This window comes from Pagrus pagrus, assembly GCF_965226575.1.
Source record: "Pagrus pagrus genome assembly, chromosome: 2".
Classification (NCBI taxonomy): Eukaryota; Metazoa; Chordata; class Actinopteri; order Spariformes; family Sparidae; genus Pagrus; species Pagrus pagrus.
Genome location: NC_140186.1, coordinates 11,671,212 through 11,695,886, shown reverse-complemented (window position 1 = coordinate 11,695,886; position 24,675 = coordinate 11,671,212). Strand labels below are relative to the sequence as shown.

The 24,675-nt window shown below is 40.4% G+C and overlaps 1 protein-coding gene across 7 annotated transcripts in view; it reads right to left on the bottom strand.

The window, feature by feature from the left end:
* Positions 1 to 24,675, bottom strand: part of inpp4b (inositol polyphosphate-4-phosphatase type II B) — a 238,217-nt gene that overhangs the window by 12,730 nt on the left and 200,812 nt on the right. For all 7 annotated transcript variants that reach the window (XM_084374031.1, XM_084374028.1, XM_084374032.1 and 4 more), the window contains 6 exons: positions 16,166 to 16,349; positions 8,858 to 9,181; positions 7,853 to 7,991; positions 1,813 to 1,985; positions 1,064 to 1,187; positions 439 to 565 (listed from right to left, as the gene is read on the bottom strand). In XM_084374031.1, the coding sequence (XP_084230157.1) occupies positions 439 to 565; positions 1,064 to 1,187; positions 1,813 to 1,985; positions 7,853 to 7,991; positions 8,858 to 9,181; positions 16,166 to 16,349 (1,071 nt within the window). The remainder of the gene's footprint in view (positions 1 to 438; positions 566 to 1,063; positions 1,188 to 1,812; positions 1,986 to 7,852; positions 7,992 to 8,857; positions 9,182 to 16,165; positions 16,350 to 24,675) is intronic.

Genomic DNA, 24,675 nt, shown 5'->3' with positions numbered 1-24,675 from the left:
TTAATGTAATAATTTCACCAAAATCCTTTTAGTAATGCATTAATATTACTTTTTTTACTGATAAAAGTGATACATTGCTGTAGCGCATTACTGATGGGATGTCTTAAGACCTTTAACAGCTAAAATCATAGGTTTGATTTTTAATTTTTCTTTTTTGACTGTTCGGAAAAAAACAGGAAATAACACAGAAGTAGAGCAGTTCTTTAGTGTTTACTTTAGTATTAATTCACGAAAACTGCTTGTAATTTTTATGTAGTTTTAATGCAAATTCATTGGAAGCTAGCTGACATCTGTCCTTGTTCCTTACAATGAACCTAACTACGCTACTAAAGGTTGGAGTACTCAAGTGCTTTGTCTTTAGGATATACCAATTATCACACAGACTAATTGAACATGTGTAAACAAAAAAAGCAGAGCGGGAAGGAGATAATGTCTCACCTTCGGCCACACACTAAAGGCTGGAGGTCACCGAGGTCCTCTGTCTTGGCCTCTGTGATCTGGAACACAACTCTCTGAAGGTCTGAGATTCCAACCTCCATGTCCTCCAGCATCCCAATCTCTTCACCTTAAACAGTTTGATTCAACAAGATTAGCAGAGATTTGGTTCTTGGTCATCACACGCCTATTTAGCTACTCAAAACAAGATGAGTTTGGCTGAAATGTCCAAACTCACCTTATTCTGGATGATGAATGACCTTGAGCTTTAGCAAACCAGCATGAATGAGAGTATAGGTGTGCTCCTATTTTTCAAGGGCCTTCCCCTTCATTTAGTTTCACATTAGCCTACTCCCGGAACATGTTGTATAAAACCTAATGAGTGCCTGTAGTAAAGGTATTATGCCATAAAAAAAAAAAAAAAAAGGAAGTGCAGCGACTCTTCACCTTGCTGCTTATAGTGATTTGTTACAGCATCACAATCACTCATCACATTAGCCAGGTTCACCTAAACCAAAGCACTATATTAGTCTGTTTTCCTTCCTTGAAAGCAAATTAAGCAAACAGCTGTGCTGACTGAAGGTTATGAGGTTGCCAGCTGTGATTTTACTCTTACACATTTACTCACTGTAGGTGCTGAGCAGGCTCTCAAACTGGGCCACCAGGCCAACCAGGTGGAGCTGCCTCAGGAAGCCTTTGTCCTGCATTCCTGCATACAGCCTCATGACAAACCCACAGGCTAAGGCTGCCAGCTGTTAAATAAACACACACACAAAAGCACACATTTGAACCACATCTCCTGTAAATCGTGCAGCTAAGCAGCCACAAACTGTACGCATGTAAACCAGGAAGCCCAGAATAATTGGAATAATTCAGCTGCAACAGAAGAGAGGGAGAGGGAGGGAGGACAAACAGCCCAGAAGCTGCTGCAGCTGCAGCCTCACAGCTGTTTTTATACCGTGATCTTGAGTTGTAATTCTCTACTCATTAAGAATGTTGTCACTGCTTTGGTAGTTGTTTAGAGTTTGGTGAAGTAATCTGTGTAGTATTTGCTGCCTATTTTCTGGCTCACACACATCAGGTTATAATCTATAGAGACACAATCTGATACATTTGCAGACCTACCAGAAAAAATAAGATAGGTATTTTGAGTCTTAGTGTATATAAATATTTAATAATGTCTGGGAAAAAGTCTAAATGCTTTTTGGATAAATGAGATTGGAGATTGTAAACCACTGATTGCTTTGCACTTTGAGCCTCAAAGAACACACTATTAGATAAGAACAAGAACAATCAGCTGAACTGAGACAAGTAGACATCTACAGTAAGACAAGAGGATTTCTAAAGAGTGTTTATCAACTCAGTGTGGCCACCTACTGCCTGACTGAAGACCACGTCTCGCCTTTGCTGGAGGAAGAAGCCCTGTGGTATGCTGCAGGCTGCTTCCTGCAGGAGCACAAAGGTCATGGCTCTCTTCGCCTTCTCCACAACCTCCATCACACACTCCTTTAACCTGGTCACTGGCGGACGTAGCTGCTCCCTCCAGTCGCCTGCAGAAGAAGATTGAATGGGGTCGAAGAGGAGTGGAGTTGTTGAGAGAGATGGAATGATAGTTATGATGTACTTGAAGATTAAAAAACTTTCTTTACGGTTGTGTTCTCAGCCAAAAACAATACAATGTTTATCTGGGAGCCGAAAACCGGTTCAGCCATTCATGTTTGTTTGAAAATGAAGAGGGTTTACAGGAAAGAAAATTTTAAAACAAAACCGAAAACATATTGCACGATGTTTAAAGAAGGGCACGAGTCATCAAGTTTTACTGCCGGTACGTGGCCACAGTTTTTCTTTTATTGTTTGGCACATCAATAAATGGCAAATGTTTGGTCAATGCATGATATCACTTTTATATCTTTGATTCAGTAAATGCACTTATTTTACTTTAAGCACTGCTGTTTTCTCAAGGGCAACACCTTGGACCTATTTAAATATATTTTGTTTCATGTATGTGCAGCAGTGAAAAGTAGAAGCGACTGAGGGAACTAGAAAGATAGATCGGAGGGTGTGGTCCCAACATGTCACATCACTGGTCTCATAGCTTTGAAAGAGCTGTACTCATCAGTGAAGTATGATAGTAATAACTCTCTGACAGGAAATCATATTATTGTCTTTGTGGCACAATGTTAACACACAGCACCACAAATCTGCAGCCAAAGGCAGATGGTGTGGGTTCGTCAACAGTCAATAACTACGATTGCAAAACAAATAAATAATAATAAAATTGTTTGTTGAAGCCACAAAACATCAGACATTATGCTTGTTTTGGAAAGGAGGCAATGATTTACATAATTAATGAGCTGAAATGCACAAAATATATTGTTGTAACTGACCAATCTGATGTGTGTACAGGTGTGCGTGGTTGTTTTGTAGCAGTCTGATGTTGTTCGCATGTAATTTAATGAAGGTAAACACTGTGAACAGCCAATGTTTAATAGTGCTGCACTGTGTAATGGCACTGTGCTCTGTCTCGACACTTGTCACATCAGCGGCTGCAGATTTATCATCTCATCTGTCCTGCTGCCTTCAGATGGCTGCAGGGATTTAATGAACTGGCGGAGAAGATTTTCATTCAGTATCACACAGCTGTGGACATCAGATACCGTAAGAATCATCCATTCATTTACAGAGAAATGCAGATTTCTTTAATGGAGTTGCTGCATAAACCACATCTAATGTTCATTTAAAAAAAAAAGATGATTAAACCCATTTGCTGGATGGTGATTGTTGAATGAAGATAATTTGTTTACATTTTCAGCATTATTTTGATATTGCTATGCATTTGTGCAAAAGGTTCAGTCTGCTCAAAAGTCACTGCATTGACTGTGGCAAGACTTGTCGTCAGAAACAGATGTGGTTCTGACATGTTGTCAGCACGTCAAAAAGTCAATGTCGACCAACATACCCACAACTCGCTTTGTTTCACGCTGTCTAATTTGAATGAACCTCCCACCTGTGCACTGCGTGCTCTACGCTGGTCATCAAAATACCACACAGTAAGACGAAGAAGATTTCAAGGTCAGGAAAATACCAAACTGAGCGTACCAAAAAAAAGAAAAAAAAAAAAAAATAGGGACAAGGACTGCACGGTACTGTAAAAAAGCTAAGCTAAGAAAGAAAGACGAAAAATATCACAATGCAATAATTTTTTTTATAGATTTGGCAATAAGATTCATGATTAATGAATGCATCAACATTTTAATTTTCACTAAAAAAATTTAAAACCATGATGATGTGACATTTGTTGGGGTCTCTACCAGATGAATGTGTTTTAACGCTGTTTTGTCACACATTTTACTTTTATTAGTTTCATTTGCAGCCCTATTAGGAACCGTTACTGCCCAAATGCCCAATAAATACCTCACACTTTACTCTAGGTCATGAAAAACCCCACCACTAACACTTCTCTACTTCTTGTGTAATTCCTTGTGAAACAGGAACATAACAGAGAAAGATTACTCAGAAGTGAAAGTTGATGGTTGTGCTCCATTTGACGGTGGCAGTGCACCAATTGTAGGGTTTTGGCAAGATATGAGAAGCTGTTAATAATTTCAACCTTTTACACATTTCTTCAACCAGCTATTCCAACTTCTGTAGTCTCTTGTTAACTAGGATTCACTCACTCAGTTGAAACACTCGGTGCTGATGTCTTATTACTAACTCAGGTTGATGAGCAGCTATCTGGTTTTCGTTCGATCAGCATCACATCAAGTTGTAATCGTATTTGTTTACTGTCCCATTTGACACAAATAAATCAGGGCTCAACAATAAATACTGCCCAGTTGCCCAGGAGCAAGAAAAAAACCACGTTGTTGTTGATCAAGCACTCGCAAGAAAATGGCAGCGGGTAAAGACATTTCAGTTATCCTTGAAACATAGGTTTAGTTGGGTGGCATTAGAGGATGTGGGCAAAACTATGTACTTCTCAGTTGGAGAGTAAAGCAGTTAAGATTAAACATGTCAGTTAACTTCTGTCTTTGTTGTTGTCTGATAACCACTAAAACACAATTTCTTTAGGGTTAAGTAAAAAATGACTTCAGGCAAGGAGATTTCTTGACCGACCTGGCAAGTGGAAAAAAAAAGATAAATTAACGTTGAAGCCTGGAAATGGATATATCTTGTAATTAAATCAAGGTGCTTGAGTTAGTTAGGTTAATTAGTTGAGCTTTCCATTTATGCCCTAACAACTGCAGAGGGTACAAGTGCCCCTGGTTAGGAATCGCTGATATGCACTGTGCACTGTACATTCTATTAATGGTCCATTGATTTGACATCTTAAATAAAAGCTTTATCAACTTCTGCAGCTGTGTTTAGCTGCTTTGTTGCCTTTGTGTGGGAATTAGAACACAGCTATATTCTGATTTCATGGTGTCTTAAACCAGTTTCTGATGAGCCCCTCACTAGCCAGCAGGGGGCAGTGTTGGTTAAGTAATGTCCAAAATGAGTTTTTCACCATGTAGTCTGTTCAGCTTCAACACATTGAAAAGTTCTTGGGAGAAAAGTAAGGATATGCACGCACAAACACACAAGCGCAGTTGGGTACGACCAAGAATGTATAGCACATCAGCCTTGCCCTTGCCTTGTCAGAGAAATCATGTCTTATCTCGTTCTGCAAATACAGCCTCTGCACAGAGAAGGAGGAAACAGAACTCCAGCTGTCATCTCTTCGCCAGCCCACCTGTCCAAACATCCAAACCCCCACAACGCCTTGTCATCAAAAGCCCGGGCTTCAACGGTCTCCGCAAGGAGATAAAGCCTCTCTCATTATTCCATCCATGTTTGTATTTAGACAAGCAGATGACCACTTGCTCTGAGCCTGTTCAGCGTCTTAATAAAGGTGCTTGGGGGGGGTTGAGCTTATCTTGCAGACTGAACACTCGGCGGATGGCCTTGTTCTTACCTGCCAGCTCACTTGGACAGACAGACACACATGCACATGCAGGCACAAAATGTTACAAATGCACCAACACTCAGGCACAGACACAGATGCCTGAGTGTGCATTTGACTGTGACACAAAAACACACTCACAAACACACACCTAAACACACACGCAGAGCCTCTCCCTGTCGCTTGGTCAGAATAATGCTGCTGCTCTGTGTGCCAGTTGGCAGTTGCAGCAGGCTGGGCACTTGTCTGGACACAAGCTTGAGGCAGGATTTCATTGGACGTAAGAGGAAACTGGGCAGCTTGTGGTCAACAGTGAATGGCTCTGCATATCAAATATTGCTTTCATCCACTTCTCTGGCAACAATTTAAGTTTCTCTTTTGCTAATGCTTAAACAGCAGGGAGCCGCTAAGTTGGACCAGAGTCTTGTCTCACTGCTTTCAACTGAAGCTATAGAAACACTGAAAAACACTGACTGCTCAGTATAATTTCCCTCACAGTGAAATTTTATTTGATTTAAATTATTTATATAATTTCTTAGCCAAAAAGCCAAAGCTTATTAAGCTAAAATAAGCTGCTGTTTTGTGGAACAGGAAGGGAACTCTCAGATAAGTCACAATACTATCTCCATATGTTGCCAGTGATAATGAAGGATAAGCCAATTCTGCATTATGCAACACATGGACTTACTTCTACTCCAAGTATGTGTTGAACTGAAGAGAAACAAAATTCTCTAAAGTGAGAAGATGTTTTCGATAAACAATAACCAATTATAAACTCTGGTTTTGACTTTGATAGATAAATGAGATCAAACAGTTGGTGTCTAAGTCATCACAAGACGAAGCATTTTTACACACAGCAGGTTGTCTGCATATCAAAGAGTTTAATTAATAGCTTTAATTACCACATATGAAGACATTTAATACCAATTTTGGCACAAGTCATGCAGAAAGCTACAACTACAACAATTAAAATTACAATAAGCACCTTGCCGTGCCGCCCGTTGGTGCAGTTGTAGGAGTACGTATACATTAAGTGTATTTGATTCCACATAAGCATTAGGCTTTGCCTGATATCAGACTCAATTGTTAACTCGATACACTCCGTTTCCATCTTCTGTCTGCCTCCACTCTAACCAGGGGACACCTGAATAATTTGTCATTTCGAGGTTGACACTGATGCATGGCCATGCCAACCTACTGGTTCTCCCAGGGTTTTAAGAGTGGAGCGGAGCGAAGTAAAAACATACTAAATGTTGGCTGATATTGGTAATACATGCTGTCTATGATAAAGTAGCGTCTTTGTTGTCTATAGCGGTCACCATTGTTGTCATTACTCATCCTTGGTTCCAGTGCACAGCTTGACAACGGCTTGCACTGCGGTGCTTATTTGCCAGAGATGTGGACTAGTGTCATTGTTATTTGGACACAAATTGACTCAAGTCACTGTTTTGATGACTTCCAACTTGATTCGACAGAAAATAAGCAACTTGACTGGAAGACCTTTGACCTAACATGATTTGAGACAAGATCCCTCGAATGACTTGTGTTCATTTTATGATTTCAGTTTAATATTTTGAAGTCTGGCTGTCAGTATTTTACTCTTTGAAGTGATGGGAAGAGAATGTGTTTGAGTTTTTTTTTGTTTGATTATATCTATTTAATTTAATCTTAATAAGCAAATTCAATTCATTATAATGCTTTTAAACAGGTTGGATAAATTGGTCAACTATATTATTAATAGACAGGTACTAATACCTTGTCTTTTCTCTTTATAAAGACTGGAAACTGCAGGTAAGACTGAAATTTCTTGGGTGAGAAAAAAGTGTCTTGACTTGCCTTAAGTAAGGCGTAGGCTTGACTTGACAAAGCGTGGGACCTGTCGTTTTTTCCTTCAGACATGGACTTATTTAACTTGAGTCACATGTTGTAAGTCCCCCTCAGCGCTCATTGGACAGTGTGCTTTTTTTAGATGAGAAAACCGCTGTGTTATGTCACAATGCCTGATGAATCACTCAAATCGGTGGAGGGAACAAATTCAAGGGTCTGGGCTCAGGTAACACTAGGTTGGCCATGGGTACTGATTCTGAATTGTGAAGAGACTGACCAACTATAAAACAACAACAAAAGAAAACTGAATCAGATAAAATGAAAATCTGATAAAGTCAAATGTTCAAAACAACAATACGTTAAGGAGCTTTTTTATGGAGCTGAAAGTGAAGGGGAGGATGAGCGTCCATTATAGTAAAATATAACCTTCATGTTGTTGCGCTATAATCAGGTGAGCAATGTTTTTGTCCAGCGGCTGGAGAGGACTGCAGGTTTCGACCAGCCTACATCAGATAACAAGTGTAATAATATAACAGGCTTCACTGTAATGGTCAGTTAACCACCAATGTGCCAAAACACATCCATTTACAGCATAAACAAACCCACACTTAACAGAGATGATCATGCTTCACAAAAACAGTCATTTACCGGGGTTGTGTGAGGTGATAACATCAGCTAGCTGCTGCTCAGGGACAGGCTCCTGCCTGCTGTTGTCTTCCTCCTGGAGTTTATCCACCATGGCAATTACACAGTTGAGACATTTGGCCACGTTGGCCCACACCCTGTCCTAAAAGAGACCAACACACAATCAGCCGTCAGATCAGCCTCACTGATTGGATCTCGCTCGAGGTCACTGTGTTTCGGTGAAATAAAGGGAAACCAAAATGTGTAATAACAACTGAAAGAGAAGCCGCCTAAGCCATAAAAATAACTCCCTTGTGTCTAGAAAACAGAACAAAAAGGTGGTCCCTTCACAGTCTGAACTGGCTTTAAGTCCAAAAGGTCAAAAGGAAATTGCTTTCTGGATATTCTGAGATAGCTCTCAAAGCGTTTGGATTGTTTCCAGCTTTCTTTTTCTTCTCCTGAATTCCAACTGTTAGCCGATGAATAGATGCTTTCACTTTGTTTGTGTCTGTACAAAAATGACAGTCCAAGTGTGTGTGTACAGTAAGTGGTGGGGTGTATTTTGGTCTTTGTTGCTTGGTTTGAACATGTTATAATGGTGAGGAATATTTTGAGAGATAATTAGTCACTGGTGTGCAGAAATCATGATAAACTCCTGCTGTCATCGTGGCAAACAAACCAACTAACAATCGTACACACTTCCATGAAAAAAAGCATCGTGGCTTAGATTCAGTGGAAAGGATACCACAAAATAATCTTCTGCAGTCAGTTTGTCATGATGAAATGTCATAACTAACCCTAACCCTAACCCTCTGAGAAAAACTGTCATCAAAAGAAAAAGAGTTACGTTTGGTCTGCTGTCTAATTTAGAAAGTAATTAAAATGATCATCTGGATTATAGTAATAGTTTATCTCCCTGTGTGTGCTCTATTGTGAGGACCAACAGTAAAAATACCCGCAGTAAAAAGATAAAACCATAACAAAGCTTTGAAAGTCTTCTTAATGACTTAGAAAAGTGGTACTACTTACCCATTCCTCCTCATCGTACTCTTTATGGTGTGGAATTGAGTCTTGGTGCTTCGGCCCACCATCTCTAGTCGTGGTCTGTGATCCGTCCACATTGTTACACACAGCTGTGCTCTCAGTGACTGATGTGGTCGGACTGTGGCCTGGAAGTCCCTGGACTGGGCTCTGATTTTGGTCACTGCCCTGATGGATGTGACCTTGATGTTGGCCTCCCTGCACCGGGGTCTGCTTCTGGTTCTTGGAAACGTACCCGGGCCGCGCCGCGTGTAGTGCTAGCAGTGCACTCTTGACCAATTCATCCTTAAGTGTGTGAACAAATTGTTCTGTCTGTAGCAAAGAGCAAATGGGAAAAAAAGAGAGATACTGAGAGTTATTGTGGAATGGCAAAACAAATGAAAATGTTAGCAATGAAAAAGCAAAAGAGACAGAGTAAGTGAGAGAGATAGAGGGAGATTGTCACATTGGCGGAGTGAGTGGGTGGAAGAAAATACTGGTGGTAGTGAGCTTGGAAACGGGTAAGTATTTACAGAGGAAGTGAGAAGAAACAAGGAAAATGAACACACTCCTTCACCATAAAGTAGCTGCTCTCCATTACCGCAGCACAGCCGGTGAGCAACAAAAACAGCAACAAACAACAAACAATTCAATTACTCCTCCTCCAGCCCGCTTCTCCGAGGAGTACACCTCTTTTGATCTCAAATTCACCAGCTACTGTAAGTTGATGATGATCCCGGCACCGAGCAGCCTCGCGCTCGCTGCCGCCACTGCGTAAAAAATGATAAGGGCTCTCAAGAGTAATTGAGTTAGCACAGCAATAAGCAATTTTATTACCATGGCAAACAAAACACGAGCCAAGCCCTCCATGAAAAGAAACCTGCGAGGTCATTCTATACATGTATTTGTCAAACAAGCACCCTTCTCCCGCTTTACGATGCCGACTGCATAGTGAGCTTGTTGAGGCTGCCAGAAGATGAAGAGACGACTTAGTCAGCAAAGAAGTAGATAACTGTGCAGAAGAGGTCTTTTCCTGGTGCTACAGACGCTTTGTGTGGACGTCATGAGGACGTGATTCTGGACCTTTTTTGACTTGCGACCCCTTAAAATGAAGCGCTGTCGACTCTTGACCCCCTTTAGCAGGCTGCTTGTGTAAATGACATACGAGCAGTTTTACAGAGGAGTGATTTTTTACTTCTCTGATTGTTCCATCTACATCATCCAACGACCGAGCACAACAGAGGCTGAAAGAGGCATAAACTAAAAACTCAGAAACATAATTTGTGTAGCAGATTTCTACATACATTTACATATATCTTCACATACATGAATCACAACCAGAAGGTTTTCTGTCCATTTCTGCTCAGGTTTCTTAAGCCCAACAGGGACATCAAGATAAACAAAGACAGGACATTATAATTTATGATTGTTTTATTCAGTTCAGTTTATTCAGAGATTGTTAAACTCTGAGTATGTAGTTTACTTTTCTCTAAGCAAAGCGACTGTATCATTCTGACATGACATTTAAGTTACTGTTCATACTATGGTGCTTTGACGCTCAGTGTTAAGTCAGCAGCATTTTCTTGTTATTGTAACGCTCCGATCAGTACAAAACGACGCCTACACAAGCACTGTTTACATGGATAATAGCTCAATAGCCAACTATGAAGAGGGAAGAGTTTTCACATCACGATTGTTTCTGCAGCTTTATGCTGTCTCCAGTAACCAGGAAGTAAACACAGTCGAGCCGATATTGGTGTTTCTAGGCACATATATGTAGATTTTTCACAATTCTTTTTTTAAACAGATGTTTTATGTGTATTTATTCCATTTATTTTTCATTATGATTATCATGATGATGACGGTGATGATTTTGTGTTAATTTTCATAACTTTTATTTTTTGTCCTCCTCACCTCAGAAAACACATATAACTAGAATAGCACTCAGTAGAGCGCATACTACTGCCAAAGCCCAACAAGTCCTCATTAATTCAATCAAGCTTTATCCAGTATTAAACTTGATAGGCTTGGATTACTAAATTTGAAACCACCCATAACTGCTTAACCATATTTTCAGCTCACTAGATCTAGGATTGTCCTCTCTCATAGATACCAGCCACCTAAATACACTTGATTTTTTCCATCAAGATCAGTGCATTACTATTCTGGGCTGAGATCCTACCTCCATCCAAGTTTTGTGTGGGTCATGATCTCCTATTGACCAATGCTTGACGAAGACGCTTCACATCGATTAGGGTCTATTGTCAAACACTTCTGATTGATCTCTCTCACTGACACGCCACGTCTGTTACCTTGACTATTTTTCACAAACTGCATTAAGAGTGTGTTTTTCACAGCACTTCTCTTACAGTATGATGCATTCAAGTCCATTTCAGTCATTAAGAAAACAACACTGTTCCATCTGAGCCTGGCTTAACTGTTCTGCTCTTGTGATGTCGACAGAAATGGTCCATTTGATGAATGAATGAGCAGAAAAAGTAAATTATGACTACACTGAAAACACTACTGCATTTAATTCATGTCCATTTTAATTGCCTTGCATGGATCCAAATGAGTTCCATTATTGCATGTCTATGATGTGAGCACTGAAATCTATGGATAAGACTATGTGTGTAATTGCCTGAGAACAATCATTTTCTGCTGGAATACTCTTCTGTAACGCACACAACTGAATACAAAGTAAACATCGTTTTAAAAGATAAATATTGTCCAAATGACTAAAAAATGAGCCGTGCTTGATACAGAAACCAAAACTCTTAACAGGAGCTGGGATTTCAAAATGTAAATTCATATTCAAATTGAACTCTGCTTATCTGACCTCAATGTTAATTTGCAATCTATGAGAACATGTATTATTCATTATCTTTTCTGAGATGAGTGAACAAAGACACACACTGTATTTAACACAATCTGGAGCATATTTGCACTTAACGACAGAGTCACAGAACTCATGTATTTGACTGAGCCAGCGCTCATACATTAACTTTTTATAAAACTTATTAATAAAAAAAACAATATATATAACTTGATTGTTACTAAGTAGAGCACATACCTCTGCTGAGGCCCAACAGTCCCCTTTGTACTCACTCATAGATACCAGCCACCTTAACACGCCTGATTTTTTCATCAAGATCCATGCATTATTCCCTGAAAAATTAACAAAATGTCAAATAAACGCCCTATCTTGCAATGTAAAAGATAGTAAGACACAATTCTTGGATCTGTCCCTTTATTTGGATTCACAACAAAAGTGACTGGGGTCTATTTTGGGTTGATCATCCTCCATCCAACTATTGTGGAAATCCCTTCACTAGTTTTTGTGTAATCCTGCTGACAAACCAACCAACTAACAAATGGACGAGGTTGAGAACGACACCAGGGCTTGTATTCTCAAACCGTTATCGAAGAACAGTTGTGAATCCCACGTGGCCTGCGTCTCAGCCATAAAGCTGCACTTGAACACAACGCAAACACTACAGCCAACAGCCAATTAGCTTGTACATTCTGCGCCTGCATGAGAGAAAATAGCTCTCCATACCACCAGGCTGTATTCATCAACCAAAAGGCAAACCCAAAGCCTCAGGATCGTGGATTTAGAAACCATTGTTAAGATCATTATGATCATTATGGTTTGCCTACCATTTTTACACCACTTACGCTAATTTAGCCACTTCTAACCGAGAATATGTCTAATACTGCTGCTGCACTGCTGAAGAGGCCAAGGTGAAAAGCGACAGTCTCAAGAAGGATTTCCTTTTCTTTTTCCATTTCTGTCCTCATGCACATCAGCATGATTTCTCTCAATGATGGGCTCAGCCACAGATTCAACTTTCTCAATTGCCCAAAAGCCCTGGAAAAGGGATGACAAGTGTTAACGGTGCGGGGTGCATCGCCCTGCAAAAGACCTGGGCCACCGATGGTCCTGGCACTGACCGATGGCTGACCGTTGGCCTGATGTGTCAGGGCCCTAAGAACAGGACTACAGCTAAGTGCAGAAACATTTTAATGATACTCTGTACTGCAGGATCCATATGGATATTACCTTCAGAGTGAGGCATCAGAGGTGCACCCCTTTAGGCAAAGGATAAAAGCACTGCACCTTGATTCTCTTACTAAGGCTAAACTAAAGCAACTTTGCTCCACAACTACTCCTTAGTGTAGCTCATCCACAGCTACCTGTTTTAGAGATCTGAAACACTTAAAATCCTTCGGGAGAAATTCTGTTGCTAGTCTTTCTTCAATCTATCTGCTGATATGATCTCTACTGAGCAGAAGTGCAAGTCAGAAAAATGCCTCTGTGGACTGCAACTGCTAAAAAATAATTCACGTTTGATCTAAAGAAGAAGAAGAAGACTGTAGGAATCTATTCACCTCGAATAGTTTCGAATGGTTTTACCCTGAAGGATGAGCGGCTTTTTGAGTTAAAAATAGAGCTTTTTCACTCAATGTAACTTCACTTGGGAGGTGAAGGCAGGCTGAATGGATAGAGCTGGTCAGATTCCAACAGCACTTGGCTGTGAGGACACTTACTCACTATTGCGTATATGACCTCTATACACCATATAATTTAACATAATCATGCATAGACGATCAAACCCACAGCTCTTCTCAGGTAACCGCTACAGTGGAGACATATCACTTGTCCTAGGACACAGCTGGAGGGAGGGGAGATGCATTGCAATTGCCTTTACACTGTGATTATCATCAGAGTGAAATTATTATTATCATCATCAACAGAATCATCACCTTAGAGAAGCAACAGCGCATCTGCCGTGTCCAAGGCTAATCAAAATGTACCCAGGAAATGTTTTCAGGAGTGAAATATTACGTTAGGCCTCGAGTTGGGTGGTCTGAACTAAACAGGGAAAAAGTCAGAGGGAGCGAGTACTTGATGAAAAAGGTTCTTACATCCCCCTGATTTTCTCTGCAGGTGTCTCATCTTTTTCAGAGCCTCTGAAGGTGTGACTCACTGTCTTTATTGAAGAATCTTCACACACACGGCAAAGACGCACTCTCAAATGCATCCACCTTTATTTATAAGTCTGTACAAAGGATATCAAATACCTGTCTGACGATATGAGTGAGTGTGTGATTGAGTGTGTGGGTCCTTTCTCCCTTTTTTGTCCCATTTAAGATTTTTTGGATTCGATTCACTGTCAACTAACGATTATTTAATTATCAAATAATCAGCCAATTCCTTTGTTGTTTAATTAATTAATCAATCAATCAATCAATCAATCAATCAATCAATCAATAAATAGTCAATAAAATGGCAAAAAAAATTCCATTACAATTTTCCAGGTTTTCAATAGCTTATTCAAGTCCACCAACAGTCTCAACCTCAAAGACACTCAGTTTATAAAATAAGACAAGCTTTAACAAATTTGAGAAGCTGGGACCAGGGATATTGGCATTTTTTAGTGAAAAACGATTAATCAATTCTCAAATTGTTGCAGATTATTATTATTTCTTTTGATCTGATGGTTCATTAATCTTTACTGCTCTGCTATGTTCTACATAATGCCAAACAAATAATTCAACATTTTGGCAAAACTTCCTTGCTAGGAGTTTGATGTGAAGATTGATTGAACTCTCACGTCTATTCGGTAAATAAACAGCTGCAGCAAGGAGGTTAGCTTAGCATACCTAGACTGGTAATAGGGGTAAGCAGCTAGCCTGGCTCTGTTCAATGGTGACAACAGTAACAACGGGTTACTTTATTCTTTCCCCTTCAGGGGAAAATTGCCTTTGATCAAGGGAACTGCTGCATCAAATACAATACAAGCTACAGAAGAACACATACAAACATTAGTCTTGTGATAAAACAACCAATAAATTTAGTCACAACGTCCAAAATAGGCTAACCGGCTGTAGCTTTACATTTAATGGACACATACTGTATGAGCGTGGTATCGAACTTCTCATCTAATTCGCAACAAGAAAAGACTTGCTTAGATTGTCAAACAATTCCTTTTGAAGAAAAAAAAATATTTCTGGGTATTTAAAGTGGCAACAGACAAAGTGTGAGTTTATTCAATCTTTTAGTCTATAATAGAAATGGATCGCCAGTTAACCTTCCTTTTCCTGGGTCACCGTGTGCCCGGTGGCAGACAAAATTGTGTAGTGATAGCGAAGTTTATTGGGGACCAATGTAAATGCTGATGGTTTCATTATTCTAAATCAATTATATTGTGCCATAAACGTGATGATACGTTGAAGCAGAAAACTTGCCAGTTTATATAAAACTGACAGGGCTTCACTCGTGTGTGCACAGGTGTGTACTGTACATATTTATGACTATCCAAAAAAAGCTGATTTCCGTGATAGAAGACCAGATGTGGAGGAAGAAATATTGATACACACTGTGCGACGGTTGGTTGCTTTGGGGCTTGAAGAGAGTGATGTCACATCATCTTTCAAAACACACACACACAGTTTCACACCTCCTCTGCCCTCAACCACACACACATATACACACAAACACAGTCTGAGATTTTAATCAGAGAGCAGTCCTGCTTGTGCTGACCAGGCCAGGGGTTTACTTCGCCAGTGTGTGCGTGTCTAATCAAGGATGAGAGGAAGTGGTGACAGAGCGAATGTACCAATTAAGCAGGCTGATTGGGCTCTATTCCACTGTGGCAAAAACAATCTCTCCCACAACAGATTGCAATCTGACAGCACCAGATGTAATTCATTAATTATACTGATAAAAACGCCCCAACTCCATAAACCTCCATGCTGCTATTCACTTTTGTTAGTTTGGCATGTTTATGATGAGTTATGGGTTTTCCTGAGGTTGTCTGTTTAGTGTGTGCATGTGGGTGTGTAACTGTGTCGCAGCAACTGCTTGATTTAAAGTTTTGAACTCATTTTGAGAATTTATAAATTTTGCAGTTTTGTTTGCAGCAAGACTAGCATCGTAATATTTACCAGGGCTGGTACAAAGTCACTCTCAGAGGATAATTCCTCTGACAGGGTAAATATTCAGATCGCTGCAGTCAGTTTAGCTCGAATAGACTTTAGATTCCAACTCTAATGGGAAAACCTTTGGTCCCGGGCTCAGAAGCAAAATGCCAGAGCAAATAATGAGGTTATTTTTAGAGGAATGTGGTCTTAAATAAACGTTTCACCATAGTTAACAATTCATCTAAAAGTCTTTTCTGGCTGAGGTATGTTCTGTAATATGCTCAAGAATAGAAGAGGTGGTCTATGTGATGCAGCAGCTTGGGTCAAGAGGGATAAAGGGACTGCTTAGAGAGAAGTGAGGGTGGGTGGAGGGTTTGGGGGCTGCCTCACCTTGTCAGAAAGGTTCTTGAGTGCATCCCTCAGTCCAGGGGAAGAGTGCTCCTGGGCAGCCTGGAGGAGCTGGTCTGCTAAGCTTGTGATGAGGGGCTGGAGGAGGCTCACGGTACTGAGTACCTCCTGAGCTTTGGCTGTGTGCTCTGGAGAGTAGTAGATACACTGGTAGGCAGTGCTGAAGCTGTGGTGAAAGAAAAAAACACATCAATTCAGATTTGACAGATCGGCGGTTTCATGGTCAGGGACTAGATACAATTTTGAGATTACATACGGATGTGGCCAAAATTTGATTGAAAAAGAACTGGGCCACAGTTGCTTGTCGTGAGACTGAAGCCACACTAGACTGAGGCTCATCCCGTGTTTGTTTTGATCAGTGCTGCTGGTTTTCTTGTGTCTACTCGCCACTGGAGTTTGCCAGGATTAGCAGAGTAGGGAAAGACAGTATTTGATATCAAACAAGCTCCAAACTTCACTGCAGCATGCACTGGTCAACCTTCTCCATGTGGTGACAAGATCATCAAACATACATCGCTTTTCTTGATCAGTTGTGTTAATAAATAAGCAAAGATTTTTGCGGGTGTGTATTTTGGTCAGACCATGCATAGCAACTCCTAAAAAGACAGTTATTTAAAAATAGCATTTTAAACTAGAATATTTGCATTCATCGCTGTGGCTTGTGGTGAGTGATGTGTTTAAGGATCCAAGGCCTAGGTTATCCCAGTAGCTCAGTTGGTACAGCGTGCTCCCCCTTTGGTTTTCCTGCTTCTCTTCAGCTATACCATAGAAAAAAGCAAAAATAAATAATCCAAGGCCTGTAAATGGTAAATTCATCACAAAAGTCTGTGCTCTAAGAGCTCCCATAGCTTTAGCATAGTCATTAATAATTGTGTTGGTGATTTATGTCTGATGAAATTACCAAAAATTGCTGGTAATTGAATCATGCCTATAATATGGTGGCATATTGTTAATGACCACAGGGTGGCGCTCTTGGTACCATTACCTGTTGCTAATACTTGTTCGCATGCTCAAGATGAGTTTCATTTTCATGAAGAAAACACAATTGTAGAAATATGAGTTTAAATTGTTGCTGTAGAATTGTGCAAACGATGTGAAACGAAGCGGCTGGATAACATTCCTAAATTCGGTTTCAATTGGACTTCGTATTGAAGAATTCCAGCCTGACAAAAGCATCAGGCAGGGCACTCAATTGATAAGCAGTTAAATTGGAATGATTTGTCATTCTGCAAAAATGTGGTAGAGAAAGCAATCTAAAGGGAGGAAGCTTGGAGGAAGAGAAAGAGTAAGTATGATAAAGAAAAGAATAACATGCTGCTATCGAACACATCGAATAAGACGTGAAAATGGTTTCTTTTGATGGCTGTTGTGAAGCATGCTTAGATTCTTTGTGCACTAAGCTGCAGCAGCTCTAAACGCCACTTACAACACCTAAATTAAGCTTGAATGCCCCGCTGAGAATAACAAATGCAACCTTTCCTAACAGCTAGCAAATGCACCTAATTGTATTTACCTTGCATCACAGGTGTAAATCAGTGCCTGGCTGCATGGATACAAATTAGACACAGTATTGCTCTGGATCTTCACAAAGGGGACAGAAGTATAACTGGTGTTGTCATGACAGCAGAAATGCTTCACAAAAACTCATCCAATCAAAAAATGTGTTACAGACGCTGATCATCACTTAGCAATGTCAAATGGATATTATTGATAGTACTCGAAGAAAAATAATGGGGTTTTGTTGACTATAAACATTAAATAAGGGAGCACTGATTTTCTGATTTCATTATGTGTTGCTACTTTAGCTGCGTTGAAAATGTACAGAAGCAAAGCTTTCCAGGTACTCTGCCTGAACTGTCAAATTGGACCTGCAGTCCAATGTCAACCCTATTTCGCTTTATGAATAATTAATCCCTTCCTCATTTCTAGGGAGCTATTTAATCTCAGACAAAAACACCTTTTGTCAGTTCCTAGATTCAGGGCAAATCACTCCAATCAAACATTCTCCTCGGGTAAAGTTCCAGTGACTTTCAATGAGTTTCCACTGACTTCCCGCCATCAGACGTAGCACGGAGCGAGGCAGTCATTTGCAACCCTCCCAGCTAGTTTAGAGTCAGCTCTGCAAGCCTCTATGTAGGCCAGACCCTAGAGCCAGATCCTAAGGCATAATTGACATAAGAGATAGAGAGAGTGCGAGATAGAGAGAGAGAGGGAGAGAGGGAGGGAGGAAGGAAGGAAGGGAGGAGCACATACAAAAGGCTGGCAAAATACAGTATTCTCTGCAGCGCTCCTAATATTTTGCAGCAAAGGAAAAAAGTCAGTGCTTCTTTAGAAGTCGCCCTGCATGGAACAGCACTACCTGATGTATCAATAAGTATGAAAATCTGAAGGCCTTAAGAAATTAGCCTTGCTGTAGTTGGTACTAGCCACTTACTATGTCTTTGACTGGTTAACTTTAAAATCTTGGCCTTGTCATTACAGCTAATGAGCCCCCCGGAGAACTACCACCCACGAGCTCAAAGCTTATCAAAGGAATCACTAAGTGAGCGAGAGACACAGGGCAAACAGTTTGAAACACTCAACCGCACCGAATACCACCATTCCTTCCTAACATGAAAAATTCTGTTATGCCCACTTCCATAACCATACCTTTAAATGAAAAAGATTTCAGGCACAGAGAAGGCTGTAATTGAATAATCTACTGCAACAAAGTACAGTCACTAAAACCGCTTTCATCCTCTGTGTGCTCACATTTGTCTTATTACATTATGCAGAACTAAAGACAAAAAAAAAAAAAAATCCCACAGGTCTGCAACAATAGAGATACTCCAGAAAAGAGGCAAAGGAGAAAGTTATTGGAAGAGGATAATTGCTTCAGCCACTGAGATTCAATAACAGCTCTGTTGACTCATAAGTACAAATCCAATCCCATTAGGGAGCCTATGCAGGAAATAATGAATGTTGGGACCTGCCACCTGATGCTAGAGGACAGAATTGATCCCCTCTAAGGCTGGCTAAGGCAAGGAACTTTAATTGCCTCATCAGCATTGCTGTCAGTCCAAACGGGTCTACCATGACAGCAAAACATGCAGAGGTAAAACAGCATAAATCTGTGAATGCAAACTTGATGAAAGGCCAAAGGGGATGATTGCAGGATCTGATTGTCATTTCAAGCCTCGGGTATGTCTTCCATTCCTGATGTAATTTGGGAGTGCTGTGTGCCAAAACGTGATGCCAATAAAACTGGTGTTGAGCACAAAAATACAAAATACAACAGTGTTGCAAAAGTATCTGTTGTTGAATATGTGTGAGACAGGTGGTTACTGAACCCTCAGGTAATGTCTGAAGGCTACGGGCTTTGGTGTCATTGGAGTGCGTGATATTATTATTAATAAATAAATACAGGAGCAGAAAATCCACCCACCTGTCTGTCTACGTTCTACGTTGGCAGAACATAGCCTCAAGTGAACTCACAGCACACATGAACTCATAAAAGGCCTCCTTCTCTTTACTTACGATTAAAGCAGCCCCCAAAGAGGAATTTGTTATTTACTGCTTGTTGAAGGACTAATTTCATGCTGAAATCGGGATGAATTTCTTTCAAGTTCAACATTTTGTTCTTATGCAGCTCGATCAAACCAATTGGAGTGTTTGATATCAATAGTATTCTTTTGGCATGTAGCGCTATATTATCTACGATGATCCCTGAGAAAGCAGAAAATCCTTTGAACTTCATGTTTAAGTCCTTATAACAGAAGCAGTGCTGGGAAATGTTACACAGGGCATTGCTTGCTTACATTATACAAATGTTTACTTTTATTCATAATGTGAATGTGAGTCATTTGTCCAGCAACTACATTAACATTTAATCATCGCCATGCTATTTATGAATATTTATATGTATGTATATGTAGACCTAAGAGACTCATTAGAGTACAGTTCCATATATGCACTATAGAGCATGTCACGAGAACTGGTTGCTTACATGTATGATGAAATACAGCATTATGAGAAGAGCTTGCTAATGCCCACAAATGGTATTTTATTTCATTTATCTCAAATTGGAGCAACACTAGATGAAAGAGGCTTAGTTGCACATATTCCATTAAACAACACATGTACAGTTAATTATAAATAAGGACCAATGACCAATCATTATCTTAATAGTGACCAGCAAACCATTTTGTATATTCTTACTTCTACTCCTTCTTGTAAATGTAAATGACGTTGTTTTTTGAGCATTTCCGTCTTTGATTTGTTGTATAGGTTTTCTGTTTTCCTTTTGTTGTTCTGCTTTTAAAAAAAAGTTTGTTTTTACATGTTACAAATAAAATATATCAATCAATCAATCAATCAATCAATCAAAAATAACTACAACCAACTAAAGCCAAGACCTTTCGAGGTCTTTTTAAATCATGACCCGTTTTACTCATGCTTTACTTGTCTGTCTCTTTCCTGTCTTTACAAAAATCTTACCTCCGACACATCTAATTGCACAGAAAAATACAGTAATATAATAAAAAAATGTGTAACTATATTTAAGTCCAGGATGTAGATAAGGTTTGAATACTTTATTTGTATCGGGATCAACCAAAACAGCTTGCAATTCCCATCAGCTGACAAAGTTCACATGAGTGTCAGGTTTGCTTTTCATCTGAAGTACTAAATCTGTGTGACACACTTTGTCAAACTTTAATTTCATGAGCCAGATCCACACAGCTACTCAATGCAGCTAGGGCAGTGCACAGTCCTCAAGACACGTGCAGCAGAGGTTGCCCTGAGGCCGTGACAAACAGCATGATGTGGAACAGTAGAGCAGAATCATGACTGGTCATGTAACTGCGGCTGGCTAAATGTAAGAATTGCGTGACTAAATAGAAGAATTTGTTGTAAAAACTCCACAATAACTGTTTGTGGCTCGCATTCAGTTTCTTTATGGTCATTTTTAGTCCACAGAAAAATGTAAGGACCTGCATAAAAAAACGTTGTTGTTCCCGTTTGGCAGCGGTGACATTAGTGGTGCATGTAAGCTAATAAAATGCAACCATTTCTGATCCCAAATGAAATAGTGCATTATGACAGAAAACAATAGTAAATATCCCATATGTTCAGAAACAAGAATTTAATTCATCTGGCCTCCGAGGCATATTTGGGCTGGACTATATTTGCACAAGCAACACTTCTCCTCCTGTGAGAGAATATTAGTTTTTCTCTTAGGTGAAGCTCCTCCAGACTCCATTGCATGACATCAGTATGTCATAATGCTTTTAGAAGGAATTGCTGTCAGACCCCAACACACTCACTGATAATGTATGATAATGTATTCTTCTTAATCCCGCCTCATTTCCATGTGCACCCTGGGTACGCGACGCGCCTCCAGCCATGAAAATACCGAAGGTGGTCTGCCACTCCCTTAGCACAATATGCACACTGCCCTTTGACTCATGAAATGATTACCCTTAATTTTCTCATGATTCAAGTTTCACACAACAAACAGAGCTGGATCTCCAGGAAAACGTATCCATGCTGACACATTTGTGGCTCAACCGTTCATCAGGTAAACCCGAGTCGATGAGGAGACTCATCAACTAAGAGATTACTAAAACCAGCAGCTTTGTTCAGGATGAACTTCCTCATTGGTTTACCTAAATTATCAATAGGAATTGGTTATAACAGTAATGAGAGGGTGGAAACCGCTGGGCCCAGCGGCCTAATTAAGCATCTCCAGCGCATGGCTAATTAATAGTGGAGAGGAAATTAATGAAAAGCTTGTGGCTTGCTGCTGACAGCCAGCAGGAGTAAAATGCAGCTACGTCAGCAGAGAGCCCTGCAGCACTCCAGGTGACTGCCAAAGCCTCCTTCGTCATTTAGACAGCACGCTTTAATCAAGGTTCTAGCACCAGGCCACTGCCACACCACAGTAAAAATATAGTCTGCTGCTATAGATACATGCTGGAGAATCTGATCTGAACAAACTCCATCTGCTGTTGAATCCTCCACTGGGCACTGATCTCACATCAGTTCTCAGAATTACAGCCAAAGTTTTCCTCAGTGATTCAGACACAAGCGAGAAAACCCTGATCTAAGACCAGATAAGTCTCAGGGCCACTGCCAGCGTCCCTCGCCATCACAAACAGAACCTGGAGCAGGCTGACTCCAGAGCAGGCAAAGAACTAACAAGCTGCTGTCCATCAGCATGGAGTCCCAGCCACTGCCAATGTCCTGTCACTGAACACACACAGTAATCCTGGGAGGAAGTTATTTTGTTGGACAACATGCTGCTAGTCACATTAAATCTGAACATCGGCCCCAAGAGACTCTATTAAGTGTGTGCAATGTCGTTTCAACCACTCCGAGTGTTCCAGAAATGTGTCATTCGGCTGTTCTGCTTGACCAGGAGGCCTGGCAAAATGACAAACACTTCCTTCCTCTCATTTATGGCGGACAGGATTCAAGGAGCTCTACTGCACAGCTTCTGCACCTACTAAATACAGTTGACCTTGCAAACAGGACTATGTCAAACATTTTACTGAAAAACTACCATACATAACAACACAGACACACCATCAGTACAAGCAGGAAAAGATTGTCAACGCTCAGATTCAATAAAAACCTGTGTCCAAAAAAAGGGGGTTGCATCGTTATGCAGATTAGCTGAATAATTCAAAAGAGGCTGTTAATGAAAGATTAGGCCACCTCAGCAAATCCACAGCTCTGTCTACAGGGTTCAATTAAAAACGGATAAAAATCCAGTGACTTTTAAAACAGCCATTTAAGTGGGACTGCATGCATTAATGAAAGATAAATGCTCTTGCCCTGTGTGTACATGTGCAGGGTTTCTGAAGGAATACTAAGTGTAGCTATTGATTAAACTCTTTCCTGGCCCATCCTGAGAGACAAACTACATTGCATACTCTGGTCATTGCCAAGTTTGGCCAATGCAGGTTTTTAATGGATCCGGAAAGAACCCCCCTCCCTCACTTCCAGTGTCCAGGGAACAAAGACGAATAGCTCTTTTATTGCCCTCCTGGTAACACCTCTGTGCGCAGGTTTTCTTTTTTTTTCTCCCTTCCTCAATCTCTTTCCATATTCTCTTTGATGAATTAATATCACAATGAATAGCCAAGTCTCACATCTCACCGATTGTTCCCTTTTTAATGAAATGTGATTACAAAAGGCTGCTTCTGAAAAGCGAGACGACGATAATGAGTGACTGTCTCTGTGCGCACACATGTATCTTTGCTCTGCTAAAATAAGCTGACTTTCCGTGCAATTAAGTGACTCTCGACCGGACATGCACACACGACTACAGTACTACACATTCACACACAGCTAAAAAACCCTGTTCGGGTCGTTCTAGGCTAAATGTCTGGTCAGACGTTTAGTGCATGCATTATAAAAGCAAATGAAACCATGAAATAATGAATGTTCCTCATTTAAACTAAACATGCACCTTCATTAAAATGACCACCGCGAAAACTCTTCAAAATCGCAGACAAGCGGACTTTATTCCAATTTCTGACGCTGACTGACAAATGACTGCATTCCAGGTCAAACATGGATAAGGCTCAGCGCAGACCGTAGTCAGTTAGCCAGGCGGAAAATTGGAAAATTTAAGCTACAGTGAGTCATTAGCTAAGTCAAATATGAAACAAAAAGCTCTGTCTCCCTGGAGAATTCTTTCTGAAGTCTAATCTCTCATTCAAAGGAAATGATTTCACTTCAGTGGATTCTCGAAAATATGCTAACCTTATCATAGTTCATGCTAGCAGATAAAACTGACCATCTTCAGCAAAGTCACTTGTGCACTTTAGCGTAAAGAAGTCCTTTCTTTATTTTTTATTATCAGCACAGGCCCCAAACTATTTTCCCATCAACTTATCCATTTCATACCCACACCTCAGCCCTCATCCCTCTTGCCTCTCTTTCCCTCTTTCTTGAGCTGCAAACTCTGTAACTAATTGGATCTGGCATGGTCTGTAATGACTTTGCACTCTATGGGGAGCTTTGGGAAAAATCACCCTTCATTTCTTCTGGCATCACTCAAGTGACCACATACTGAACTCCAGTGACATATACCTCCAGCCTGCATCCAAAGGGCAAAGACAGCAAAAATTACAGGATACTGCTGATCTCAGGCTCAAGGAAGTCATACAGGTATGTTGCCTCAGTGCACTTTTAGTCAGTGTGTTTACATTTATCTTTGCTTCTCTGTGTGTAAATACAAGGTAGGATGGTTTTTCATATTTATTTTAATTTTAGTCAGTCAACCCTGAGTGTGTGTGCAGTGAGCGGCTTCGGTCAGAAAGGGAAACACACAAGACATATTTCTCCCAACAAGCAATCAAGCAGAGAGCTGGTTCACAGCCACAGACTGAACTCAATCTAACACAAAACTCAATATGATGCTCCCTGTGTGTCACTGACAACAGCTCACAAAATATCTCTAGACTGAGCACTGGTCTGAGCGAAACCATTATATTACAAAAATA